At 36.8% G+C, this 13,448-nt stretch overlaps 1 protein-coding gene across 2 annotated transcripts in view; it reads right to left on the reverse strand.

Annotated features, from left to right (window-relative positions):
• PSME4 (proteasome activator subunit 4) overlaps positions 1-13,448 on the reverse strand; it is a 93,620-nt gene that overhangs the window by 15,465 nt on the left and 64,707 nt on the right. For both annotated transcript variants that reach the window (XM_020876624.2, XM_070478357.1), the window contains 13 exons: positions 12,155-12,364; positions 10,959-11,095; positions 10,059-10,112; positions 9,797-9,926; positions 9,127-9,208; positions 7,687-7,840; positions 6,612-6,681; positions 5,951-6,076; positions 5,272-5,424; positions 3,105-3,209; positions 2,434-2,525; positions 1,450-1,581; positions 702-910 (listed from right to left, as the gene is read on the reverse strand). In XM_020876624.2, coding sequence (XP_020732283.1) covers positions 702-910; positions 1,450-1,581; positions 2,434-2,525; positions 3,105-3,209; positions 5,272-5,424; positions 5,951-6,076; positions 6,612-6,681; positions 7,687-7,840; positions 9,127-9,208; positions 9,797-9,926; positions 10,059-10,112; positions 10,959-11,095; positions 12,155-12,364 — 1,654 coding nt within the window. The remainder of the gene's footprint in view (positions 1-701; positions 911-1,449; positions 1,582-2,433; positions 2,526-3,104; positions 3,210-5,271; positions 5,425-5,950; positions 6,077-6,611; positions 6,682-7,686; positions 7,841-9,126; positions 9,209-9,796; positions 9,927-10,058; positions 10,113-10,958; positions 11,096-12,154; positions 12,365-13,448) is intronic.

The following is a 13,448-nucleotide window of genomic DNA, read 5'->3' on the forward strand; positions in this document are numbered from 1 at the left end:
AATGCAAATCAAAACAAGATACCTTCTTCATACCTACTAGGAGAGCTATTGTCATAAAAATAGAAAGCAAGTGTTGGCCAAAATGTGAAAAAGTTGAAATCTTTCTGCACTGCTGGTTGGAATATAAAATGGTGAGGCCACTGTGGAAAATACCTTGGTGGCTCCTCAAAAAATTAAACACAGAATTACCCTATGGTATAGCAATTCTGCTTTCAATACCCAAAAGACCTGAAAGCAGAGACTCAAATGTAACTTTACATTAACATTCATAGAAATACTATTCACAATAGCCAAAAGGTATAAATAACCTAAATGTCTATGAATAGATAAACACTGAAAACATTACACAAAGTGAAAAAAGCCAGACATAAAAGGACAAATATTTTATAATTCTCCTTACATGAGATACCTAGAATAGGCATATTATAGAGACAGAAAGTAGAATGAAGATCGTCAGAGGCTGAGGGAGGGGAGAATGAGGAGCTATTGTTCAGTGGGTACAGAGTTTCAGTTTTGCAAGATGAAAAGAGTACAAAGATGGGTGAAAGTGACAGCTGTACAATAATGTAAAGTATTTGATGCCACTCAACTGTACATTTTATATTATGTACATTTTACCATAATAATTTTAAAAAAGAGAAAAAAGTCAATAGGATAATATCTGTTTTTAAAGCAAGTTTCTACTAATTTGAGCCACTCACTAGTTTTTAAGAGTTTAATGCCCTGGGTTCGTTCATCTTCTTCACCAATTCCATTTTCTTCCATAACATGGTTCTGAATTTCTTCATCTACATCCATGAGGGGTTTCAACTTCTCTAGAATTCGAGCAGTAAACTCAGGGACACGAGGTGATGCTGTTGGTGCAGTGTTTGGCAAAGAAACATCTATCATGAATATATAGGTCAGCACACTGTAAAATAAAATACATATGGTAAGAACAGATCCCACATTACAGATAAAATGAAGGTTCAAAAGTATGACCCAACCAAAGTAAATCTGCCCAGGACACTTCCTGGAGAGGGGCTTGCTCCTGTGCCTACAACTCTGAGGTATCAAAAATTGCAGTGTGGCAACCACTCCCCACTTGCTTGTGAGCACAATACCATCCTATTTTACATTCAGAAAGTGTAAGTGTAGTTGCTCAGTCAAGTCGGACTCTTTGGGACCCCATGGACTGTAGCCCGCAGGCTCTTCTGTCCATGGAATTCTCCAAGCAAGAATACTGAAGTGGATTGCCATTCCTTCTCCAGGGGATCTTTCCAACCCAGGAATCGAACTGTGGTCTCCTTCCATTCAGAGCCTCTCATCTAAGGTCCCACAGCACAATATAAAACAAAATCTTATATCACAAAACTCAACAGTAACATAAACAGTATGTATTATTAGACACCAAAATTTAATAAAAAGAACTCAAGAGGTATGCCATACCACAGGGAAAATAATACCCACCTCCCTATTCTTTCCCTGACATTTTTGTAAACCTGGGTGAGTTTAGGCTCCAAGTACTTCAGTAGTCTATGCAGTAACTCAGGCACTCTCCACTCTTGCTGGGCAAGGCCGCCTTGGAGGACATAGAGTCGACTAAAAATCAAAAGAAATGAGAGCTGGGTTAGTGCCCCTCTCCACCTTTACCTGTCTCCCGCTCCCCAACTCTGTGGCATGTGGGATTTTAGTTCCCCAGCCAGGAATCAAACCCATGCCCCTTCAGTGGAAGGGCAGGGTCTTAACACTGGAACACAAGGGAAGTTCTGCCTTTACATGCTGACAGTCTGTATTCTACCTAAAATTGTTTCATTTTCAAGCTGACAGTTTATAACAACATCTTTAGGAAGATTTTATTATTTTTTTCTACATCATTTTCTCTGTATCCCATTTCATCTCTACTACTATACAGTCAAAAGAAATGATGACTTTAGAATACTCATTGAGTTAATCACTAAGCATTAGAAGTTTCCTTACTAATTAATATTAATAATAAATTATTTTTCTTATTAACAGGATTATCTAGATTTCCTTCTCTTGTTCAGTAATTTGTTTTACAGCTCCTTACGCCCAATTATATTTTTCCTTAAAAGGATTACTATCTTCTTTCCTAATAGGAAAGAGTAAAAAATTAGATCATGTGATAAGGAAGTTAGTAATATCATAATGGTACAAAAGAGCAGTCCTGATAAGAAAAGATGTTAACAGTAGAGTAGGCTGGACCTACTTTATGTTTGAACTGCTCAGGTTGCCTTCATTTCTCCTACTTGTTCTCAAGTAAGAAGTAACTCTACTTAGCATCATAGGTTGTATGTAAATGGACTATGGTCATCTCCCAGAAGAACAGGGTTAGGATATGTAGCCGTTAGAGGTGTAGAACTTCACTTCCATTCTACATCAAGAACAAAGATGTTATCTTTTGTTAACCTCCTCAGCTTCCTTCTTATTTACCATGCATCTACAAAGGATCCTCCTTCACCACTCAGTGGTGATTCCAACAGCAGTTCAAAAAGCCAATGAAGTTTCCGGGGATCTCTGCTTTCCTGTGTTGAAAACATAAAGTAGCAATTAAATTCTGCAAATTAATTGCTATATAATTAACTGCAAATCAACTGCCATATAATTTTGCAAATAAATCAGACATCCTTACTTTAAAAATATAAACAAACCTAAGTCTCGAGGAAAAAAATCAAATTAAAACTTACAGGTGAGTCAAATCCAAATGTAGCTGACGTCAAGAAAAGCAACAGTGAGAAAACTGTCAGCTAATCAGACTGTTTTAAGTCAAAGTGTAACTGCTCGGCACGTTTTTGGTGTCAAAAATGACACCTATAACCTCGTATCATCTGGCTTTTACTATATATAAGTGACATTTCTAGGTATATGATTTGGCTAGTCATTTAATCTAAAAATGTAATTACCATGGCAGAAAAGGTATAATTATCACTTAAGAGTTATCACTCAAGGCTTGTTTAAAAGGCTAAACAGAACCATCTCTCCAGTTATGTAAGAGGACAAAATTTCAGGATCAAGAGATATGAGATTTTATACATTTTGAGATAGGGTATGAAAGAGTTTGAATAAATCATTAGTGAGACACAAAAATGAAGAGGAAAACTTACACAGGATGTTGCTATACAAGTCCCCCAGTCGTTGTAAGTTTCTACTGTAATGTTGGACAATGCTGTTCGAAGCAGAGGACAAAGAAGTTCCCAAAGCTGCTCCACCTACTCAAATAAAACATAAAAGTTAATATACTCAGAACACGTTCCTTCAACTATCTGTTCCTGCAAACCCACACATACAAATATACAAACTGATCTTTCCTTTATTTCTTAAAAGACCCAAAGAATCGAAGAAGGTATCATGATACATGAAAACATGGCCAGGTAATACGGCAATTTCCTCCCCTCTACTCCCACCCCCCCCTCGCAAAAAAAAAAAAAAAAAAAATCAGAAGAGACAACTTATATGGTTCCTTACAAAATCTCTCCTACTATTGAGAAGTTCTCTATTCAAATGTCTGAATAACACAGTACACTGAGCTGAAATAAAACCTTAATCATCTCTGTATTTCGCATGCTTACGGTCACAGGATTGATTCCCAATACAGGAACCAATGACATTTCAATACAATTTAGTATTACCTGAAAGTATCATCTTTATATTCCAAGTTTTGGGTTACTATAAATAGCATTTAAAAATGTGTTCCAGTTACACAGGCAGTGAAAATATGGGTCTGAACACTGAACTGCTTCTCATAGTTTAGTGACAGCACAAATCTCCTTGACAAAATGCAGATTCTGATTCATTAGATCAAGATGGGTCTTGAGATCCTACTTTTCTAATGAACTCCCAAGTGATGACCAAGGTACAGGTCCATGGACCCTACTTTAGTCAAAAGGATTTACGTTAAGTAAGACAAATGGGAAGAGATGGTTTGGGATAAAATTTCCAGTTTAGCATCAGACACTGAAAATAAAAAGAAAAACAAGCTATATTCTAAAGAAGTAAAAAGGAAAGGGGCTGTATTCTGGGATTGAGGTAACTCAAAAATGACAGAGAAAGGATGACAAGGCTACGTATTAACATGTTTACATAAAACTGTTTCATGATATGCAAGCAGGAAAATGGCAATATTACAAACTAACAAATTATTTTATTTAATACACGATTTGAATATGTATAAAATAATATATTAATATATTAAAAAGTGTTCATAAACCTCCTACATGTAATTAAGTATGAATGTTTTCAGGCATTCTGGACATTTTACCAGGTTATTTTCAGTCTAGTGCATTTTGCCAAGAAAGAAACTAACCTTGAGGTGGATATGTAAAACTTAATCTTAAAATTCAAAAGAGGGATACTCAAAACAAGACTGTCAAATTCAAAACTATCTACAAGACCTAATGAGTAAAGAAGCACAGAGGCTAAGAGAAAAGATTTAAGGAGGAGCTCGAGAATGCCTCATGAAGGAGAAGCTCATGCACAGACCCAGCCAACTCATACAGTGCAGCAACATGGGACCAGGATTCCAAGAGCTTCCTATTTTTCAAGAAAAACTAAAGTTCTTTTTGCATGACATACCTGGAGGGAAAATAATTCAAATTTTAAAAGATATTCAATGCCACCTACAGAACACGACTTTGTAACCTATACTCTAAAGCAATAAAGAGTCAAAAGTCAAAGTTGCTCAGTCGTGTCTGACTCTTTGTGACCACTTGGACTATACAGTCCATGGAATTCTCCAGGCCAGAATACTGGAGTGGGTAGCCGTTCCCTTCTCCAGGGGATCTTCCCAACCCAGTGATCGAACCCAGGTCTCCCACATTGCAGGCAGATTCTTTACTAACTGAGCTATCAGGGAAGAAAAGCAATATGGAGTCAACCATTTCATCTTTCAGGTGCTAATATAATTTTTTTGTTTTTAAAGATCAGTGTCTCCTCGGTGCAGCAGTGAAAATGTTTTGACAAACACATAATCTGCTGTCCATTTTGGAGCACATGGGCACCACAGGCTGACCTCATGGAGATGAGCTAAGGACACAGGACCACTGGCCGCCCCACTGCTGTTCCCATCACCACCCCCATCAGACACCCGTCCGACCACCTGCTGCCTCGGTCCCTCTGGAGGACTGCCGGCCCCAAGGTGGCACTTGAACAGGGGCAGAGGGGCAGAGGAGGGTGAGGGGACTGATCCAGGTGTTAATACCCAATGCGTTGGGAATTGCTACACAAATGGATAATGCAGCTTTAAGAAGAAATGTGCTCTACAAATTACATCACCTTTTCAAATGTCCAATGCTTAGAGCCTCTGATTAAGCCAGCTATAATTTCTGCAACACATCGCTGGGTGCTCTCATGTGAATCTGCAACCAAACGTTCTAAATGGGGCTTCAGAACTGGCAGGAAGGCATCATCAAAATTTCTGAATATACCCTATGCAAATAAAGAAAAAGTTCTTCAGTACTCAAATGACTACATCTCCATTATAACATGCTCATTTTTGTTTACTATATTACTACTGTGCTTAAAATAATCCATGTTCTCACCTTAGAACTTAACTGCTTTAACAATGTAAGTTAAAATGGTAAAACCACTTGTCATTTGCCACATCACATTAAAATATAATCAATGAAATAAAACTTAATAATCTTTCTGATCTTACAAAAATCACACACACCTCAAGAAAAATCAAACAAACATGAAATACACACAGTCTTGTGGGTTTTGGTGTTTTACCTCCACTGCTAATTATAAATACTAGAGATAAACACTAAAAAGCCTGGTTTTCTGAGTCCTAAACCTTAAGCCAAGATGAATATGACAGGCATTACTTCCAAAGTAATTCTAATAAAGGTAACAGATGACTAAACTCAAACTTTGATCAAATACTTTCAAACTCACAAACCTACAAACTGAGAATCACTAAGCTTCATGAAAAGGGTATATAAATAACAGTTACCTTAAAGAGGCAAAAACGTCGAGGATTAAATTTATCTTTTCCTTTTCTGTCTTCTAAAGATAGAAAGGTAATTAACTGTTCGACAAACTTAGGATCAGAAAAATGATCAAATATAATCTGTTCTGCCTATAAAATTGAAAAAAAAAAAGAGAACATTCAGGGATTTAAATTTATTCAAAATTATCTCCATATTTATAAACTACCTTAAGTTAAAAGTAAACTTTGTTCAGAATTAGAAAACAGAAGCTACAGCATAAATGTACTGAGGAAGACATAAACTCAAAATTCTTCAAAATGATAAAGAAGTTCTATGAAGACTGAGAGGTTCCAACCTAAATCTACAAACAACTATTTACGGATTATCCACCATGTATATGCAATAAAAAACTAAAAGTCAGTATCTAAGTGAGTGCTAATTAGGCAGTTTAACTTGAGAGTGACTTAGAGACATAAGCCTCGTGTCAGCTGGTCCTGAGAGAAGGGCGGAGGGTTGTGGCAGGGGGAGAAAGGGAGTGTACATTTCCCAGTATTTACTGTACTACACTGCAGGACGCAAACTGGGGGGAGCAAAACATGAACCAAGTTCTAATAAATCAATAGCCAAAAGCAAGACACATGTGAACCAGGTAAGTGTTCACAAATGGTGAAATTAGATGCTTACCTCTGTCAAATCCTCCCTGCTTCTGCCAAGCTTAGGCTGCTCTTCTACACCAGCATAAACAACCATATTCCTACACAGTAAGAGTTTGTATTGGTAACACACATAGATAGAAAACAACATTAGAGCTTCATGGATAAAAAGCATGAGATGTCCACCGTCAGACGAATGGATAAGAAAGTTGTGGTACATATACACAATGGAGTATTACTCAGCCATTAAAAAGAGTACATTTGAATCAGTTCTAATGAGGTGGATGAAACTGGAGGCTATTATACAGAGTGAAGCAAGTCAGAAAGAAAAACACCAATACAGTATATTAATGCATATATATGGAATTTAGAAAGATGGTGACAATGACCTTATATGCGAGACAGCAAAAGAGACACAGATGTATTGAACAGTCTTTTGGACTCTGTGGGAGAAAGTGAGGGTGGGATGATTTCAGAGAATAGCACTGAAACATGCATATTTTCATATGTGAAAGAGATCACCAGTTGAGGTTCAATGCCTGAGACAGGGTGCTCAGGGCTGGTGCATTGGGATGACCTTGAGGGATGGGATGGGGAGGGAGGTGGGAGGGGGGTTCAGGATGGGGAACAGATGTACACCCATGGCTGATTCATGTCAATGTATGGTAAAAACCATTACAATACTGTAAAGTAATTAGCCTCCAATTGAAATAAATTAATTGAAAAAAATACAAAAAAACCCCAACAGGTTGCACATCCTAATGACATAGATTACTAGGGTAAATAAGAGATAAAGAAGTGTTTCTTGGGGCAGGTGTAGTATTTTTTTAACAGGCAGGAATATAATTCAGAGCAACTATTAACAGACTCCTTAGAAGTGTAACGGTAGGACTAAGGAAGGGTAAGGGTTTCAGCAGAAAGACAAGAAAATAGGAGGATGAGGCACAGCACGGACCGGCAAGAACAAAGAAAAGAAGAAGTCACCTGTGGTGACAAAGCACCTATGCTTCACTGCCTCAGAACGTCCGGAGAAATCCAGACGACAAAACAAACGCTATCGAAGATGAGCTGTTCAATAATAAGGTGCTTGGCAAGCTGCAACTTACTGTGGCCAGGTGTAGTATCCCCAGTGAGTTTTTTCCACAAAGCAACTTGACTCCCATTCTTTCTTAGTTCTTGGTATGCTTTTGCTATCATAATGCAACCAGTGATTATCAGGCCTATCACCAGCAACAATCTGGGTGGGTTTAGGATATCCACCTAAGGAAAAGACAATTACATTTGATGAACTTCAAAATATCTATGCAATAATTATTCTCAATAGCCAATCCATAGTGCTAGTGTGACTTTATCTTCAAAACAAGATTCTATGAAAATTCACTCAAGCAAAAAAACACATACGTAAGAAGTATTTCAAATCAGAAGAGGAAAAATGGGCTTATCATCTACTAAATGGTGCTGGGATAGTTATCTGAGGGGAAAAAAAAAATTAAGTCTGATCCATACTTCATTTCTTTTACCAAAATTAAAAAAGTTAATTTTGTTAGGTTTGATTAATTCAACTAGGTTGAATTAATTACAAAGCTCAAAGAATTCCTATGTATTCCTCAACCAGATGCCTTCAATTTTTACATTTCACCATGTGTACACTTTGACATTCTCTCTCTCTGTTCCAAAATAAAGATGTTGGTGCATAGCTAAACTCCCCTCCTAAAATGGGGTGGGAAGGAAAACTGAAGACAGCTGTTAGAATATCTCAGGAGTCACCAGAGATTTAAAAAAAAAAAATTGATAGTCAAATGATAAATTTGGTTAGGATCTGGCATGCTCACTGCCTGGGTTCGATTACTGGTTGCAGAACTAAGATCCCAGAACTAAGCATAAGGTACAGCCCCCCAAAAATATTTCTCCTTCCAAAATCAAATTAACTTTGCCCCTAAACATTTATTGATGAATTAATGGTAAAGATATTTAAGTCTTTGAAACACAGTTTGGGAAATAACTTGTCTAACCGCTTAATTGGTGAGATAAATAAGAAGTAGATAACATGTATCCAGAGTGTGTAAAAGGTACACATTTTACATATTATAAAGACATAAAGAGTCACCTGTTTTTATAAATATTGTTATCACTAGTTTTTACTAGGTCAATTGTTTTCCCTTTATAATATTATTTCATACTTAGAATTAAAATCTTCCTAGGGGCTTTCCCTGGCTCCAGTGGCTAAGACTCTGTACTCCCAATGGATGGAGTCTGGGTTCGATCCCTGGTCAGGGAACTAGATCCTACATATCACAACTAAGAGTTTGCAGGCTGCAACTGAACATTTAGCATGCTAAAACAAAGAACTTGCATGCTACAACTAAGTTCTGGCACAGCCAAACAAATATCTTTTTTTAAGTAAAAAAAAAAAAAAAAAAAAAAAAACAAACTATACTTCTATACTTGGTACAGAAAAATATTTGGATCAAGAACTGTAATTTATACATTTCAAAGAAGCTTTCCAAGTCTGACTGAGAAGCACGATTCATCTTGGTAATACTTACTGATTTCATAGGGACTGACAGTCAGTTTTTTGTGGGTTCTTTTTAGCTGCTTAAGAATACCAGCAACAGCTGAGATTGCCATCTAGAAAAGAAGCAGGTAAGGTACATTTTACATCTCTCAAAGGGTTGCTACCTTTTCTCTCAAAAGCAGAGAAATATCTCACCCACTGACATATGACGGTACAGTCACGTGAGTGCTAACTCTGATTTGGGCTGAGTCGCTTGCAGTTCTTACTGTTGAACCCTCACTCATGCGAGGCTCTGCCTAAACAACCTGTATCCTTTCTTTGTTAAGCCAATTCCTGCTCATTCGTCCTATCTCAGCCTAGATATTTCTTCCTAGGGATCTTTTCCCAATGCCAGGTCACCTGCCTCAGATGGTTTTCAAGTAAAACCAAAAATCTGTATCCCTCAGACACCTTTACCTTCCTGTAACATGTTATAATATACCTGTGGTTAATTTTTCAAAGTCAGGCTTTCCAATAACCTATGAACATGCTTCCTGCTATATCCCCAGTGTTGAAATTCACAGCTCCTGAGAACACCCCTTCATGTATTTGTTGGATGAATTATTAGCATCTCTGATCCAAGAGAGGTAGACTTCAAATTAATATACTTCAACATGTAAAAATTCTCAAACACAAGATTATAGCTAAAATAAAATATCTACCTTTCGAACTACAATTGCATCATGGTTGAGATTCTCAACAAAAAAACGTATGGCACGAAGAGGCAACACTCTGTCATCTCTCAAGAGCAGAGACAAAAGCCCAATGCCTATATGCTCAAATTTCCAGGGCCTGAAAAGGGGAGAGTGGGAAAAAAATCAGAAAACACACTGACAGTCATTCATGGTCTTCAGGGTAGAAACCCCCTATAACATTGAAGATAAAAGCGTTGGGAATTAAAAAAATACTTTTTTTTGCACTTACAAATTTCTCTGCTCCACACCATCTAGCAAAGTGTTAACCAAATTTTCATAGTTCCTTAAAAAAAAAAAGAAAGAAATTCAGGTGAGCTACTATTTTAATACAATGCTAAGATGAGTATCAAAAATGTAATATAAATTCAAACTCCCGCCAAATTCACCGTCCTCATTACCAGACTATAAAGGGTCTGATGAAAAACAAGCCAGAGTGAAGTAAGCAGACAGGTGACGCCGAAAAGAAAATGAGAAAAGAGAGAAAAAGTAGAGAGAAAAAAAACGTAGTGTTAGGTACACTGAGCAATTGAACTGTTCTTGGGTGGACATTCAAAAGGAAATCTGTGAGTGGTAATCAGGAGTGGTCTACCTACACAACACCCAGGTATACATGAGGTAGCCTATAAAGTTTATTATTTATATAGAAATGCTGGGGAAAAAATTAACGAGTCCATTTATAAGGCAAAGAAAATAATAAAGTTGGGAAAGCTCCTGCTTGAGTGTTACTGCTGAAGTACTTTGGTTCCAAAAATCTAAAAGCAATTTACTAATATGATAACAAATTCGTATAAATTTGATCAAAAGGTTACTACTATAAGAACTATGATGAGATAAGTATACTGAACTTAAATTTAAGATTTAATGAATGGAATATGTATACTAAAAGAAAAATCAATTCATGTTGGAAAAAACACATGATGTGATTATTTTAAGATGGTGTTTTTCTATCTTCATAGCTAAAAGTGACAAACAGACAGATCTTCACAATAACTACCTCTTAACATTTTGGTATCTCTTCAGTATCAATGTGTAAATTTCATTAGGTAGTTACAGTGCATCGCTATTTGAGATATTTAAAACCTACTGTCTATAATGTTACACGTCTGGATAAGCAGGCATTAATAATTACCTCAAGGCATCAACATTCCTCTCTTGTTGGCGTTTAAGTCCTTCTTTAATTTCTTCTGAGCTAAGCACTGTCTGATTGATAGAGGGGTTTTTTGATTGTTGAAGTAATTCTGCTATTCCAACACATGACTTTGGAATCTTATTAAAAAGAAAAGACACGAAGAAAATGAAGTATGGACATACCGTGGATAAATCTTGACAACATTATGCTAAGTGACAGAAGCCAGATATAATTGGCCACAAATTGTATAATTCCATTTACACATAATGTCCATAATAGGCAAATTAACAGAGAAAAAGAGCAAGTCAGTAGTTTCCAGGGCCTAGGGATATGGGGAAATGGGAAGCAACTATTACTGGGTATAAAGTTTCTTTATTTGAGTAATTATAATGTTCCAGAATTTGAGTACTGATGGTTGTACAACCCTGAGAAAAGACTATTGTGATTATAAGCACACAACTGTTATGTTAAGAAGGTTTTTGTATGTGAATTACATCTCAAGTTTTAAAAAAAATTTTTAAAAAGAAAGTATAATCTGACAGTTACAAATAGTAAGAGGATATTTTGCAAAAAAGGTATACACTTAGAGTAGTGGTTTTTAAAACTGAGGATAGATGAAAAACAAAATAACTTCAGAAAAGAGGAGGATTCAACTGTACTCACATCTCTTACCCATCCCCAATTCTGTTGGGTGTGTAAATAAGCATTTGAAAATTTTTAGATGACAATCTGGCTCTGCATCCTCATCTTAGCTCTACTGAACCTGATACTTACTTTTTCATTTGTCAAATCATCCAATTTAAATCTTCACTATACAGGTTCACTATGAACCCTGTAGTCAATCTTCTGTGACTCTGACTAGTAAAACTGACCTCCTAAAACAGAACAAACTTTCAGAAAAATGAGGCCATAGACATACAGGGAATAATGGCAAATGCCAACAATGTAATATACTTTGTGGCCTCTTGGTAGAAAATCACCCAGTTCTCTCCTGGCCATGCTTCAACTTTCTACTTCACCCTGCCATTTACAGTAATGATCACTAAAGCATTAAAAGGGAAGAGAAAACAAATGCTTAAAAAAAAAGAATCAAATGCCAAGAAAATGATTACTGAAAAAGAGACAAGAAAAATCACAGCATTTTAACAAAGCAGTGTGCGCACTAATGTTTGAATTTAAAAAATGATTTTGCTTACTGTGAAGTCCAAGCCAATTGTTTCATACTGCCGATGAATCTTTTCTGCAAGATCATCAAACAGTCTCACTATTGATGGCTTTTCCAGGGACATTGCTTGGCTAAGCCCAGAAGAAACAATTGCTGGCCAAGTCTGTACAATACAGTCCCAATCATGAAGGTTTGCCAAGCATACACCACTGTGATTTCCAAGGAGACAATACAAGGCACCCTGCAGGAAAAAATGAAGATGAGAACTAAGGCACTGTTTAGTTGTAGCCAACAAACCTACATGTTGTTTTCAAATCTACTCAACATTGATTATTTAAATGCTTGGTATTGGTTAGTAAAACAGGTTCACACATTTAACATGTTACTTTTATAGAGATCTGAACTTGACACTTAAGTGCAATCCAATAATATTTTCTCTAAGTCATTTAACAGATGGTTAGCTCAAGGAATGGCTATTAGTATAGAAATGTAAAGATTTGCTTTTAAGGATATTAGCTTCCATTCTAATTCTCTGCTACTACATTTATAGAGGCTGTGAAATCTGCCACTCTTTGCATTTTAGGGTATAATGTCTGGAGTACTTAAAAAAATAGTAGTTAAATCTGGTTTCCAAGTATCTCCCTAATTATATAAAAATTCGGTTACTTATACTGCATAATTTTTATTAATACTAGTAAGGTCTGTATAGTCAAAACTATTGTTTTTCCAGTAGTGATATATGGATCTGAGAGTTGGACCATAAAGAAGGCTGAGTGCCAAAGAATTGATGCTTTTGAACTGTGGCATTGGAGAAGACACTTGAGAGTTTCTTGGACTGCAAGGAGATTAAAGCAGTCAATTCTAAAGGAAATCAATCTTAAATATTCATTGGAAGGACTGATGGTAAAGCTGAAGCTCCAATACTTTGGCCACCTGATGTGTAGAGTTGATTCATTAGAAAAGACCCTGATGCTGGGAAAGATGGAAGACAGAAGAAGGGGATGACAGAGGACAAGATGGTTGGATGGTATCACTGACTCAATGGACATGAGAGTGAGCAAGCTCTGGGAGATGGTGAAGGACAGGGAAGCCTGCCGTGCTGCAGTTCATGGGGTCACAGTCAGACACAACTGAGCAACTGAACAACAACAAACAGGGGTTCAATTAAACAAAATGATTCTGATGACAGTAGATACCTCTTTTTAAGGTGTCCTATTTTACTGAGGACTTCCTCAAAGGCTTAGCAAGTAAAGACTCTGCCTGCAATGCAGGATATACTGGAGATGCAGGTTCAATCCCTGAGTTGGGAAGATTCCCTTGAGGAG

Source organism: Odocoileus virginianus, chromosome 2, assembly GCF_023699985.2.
Source record: "Odocoileus virginianus isolate 20LAN1187 ecotype Illinois chromosome 2, Ovbor_1.2, whole genome shotgun sequence".
NCBI classification, from domain to species: Eukaryota; Metazoa; Chordata; class Mammalia; order Artiodactyla; family Cervidae; genus Odocoileus; species Odocoileus virginianus.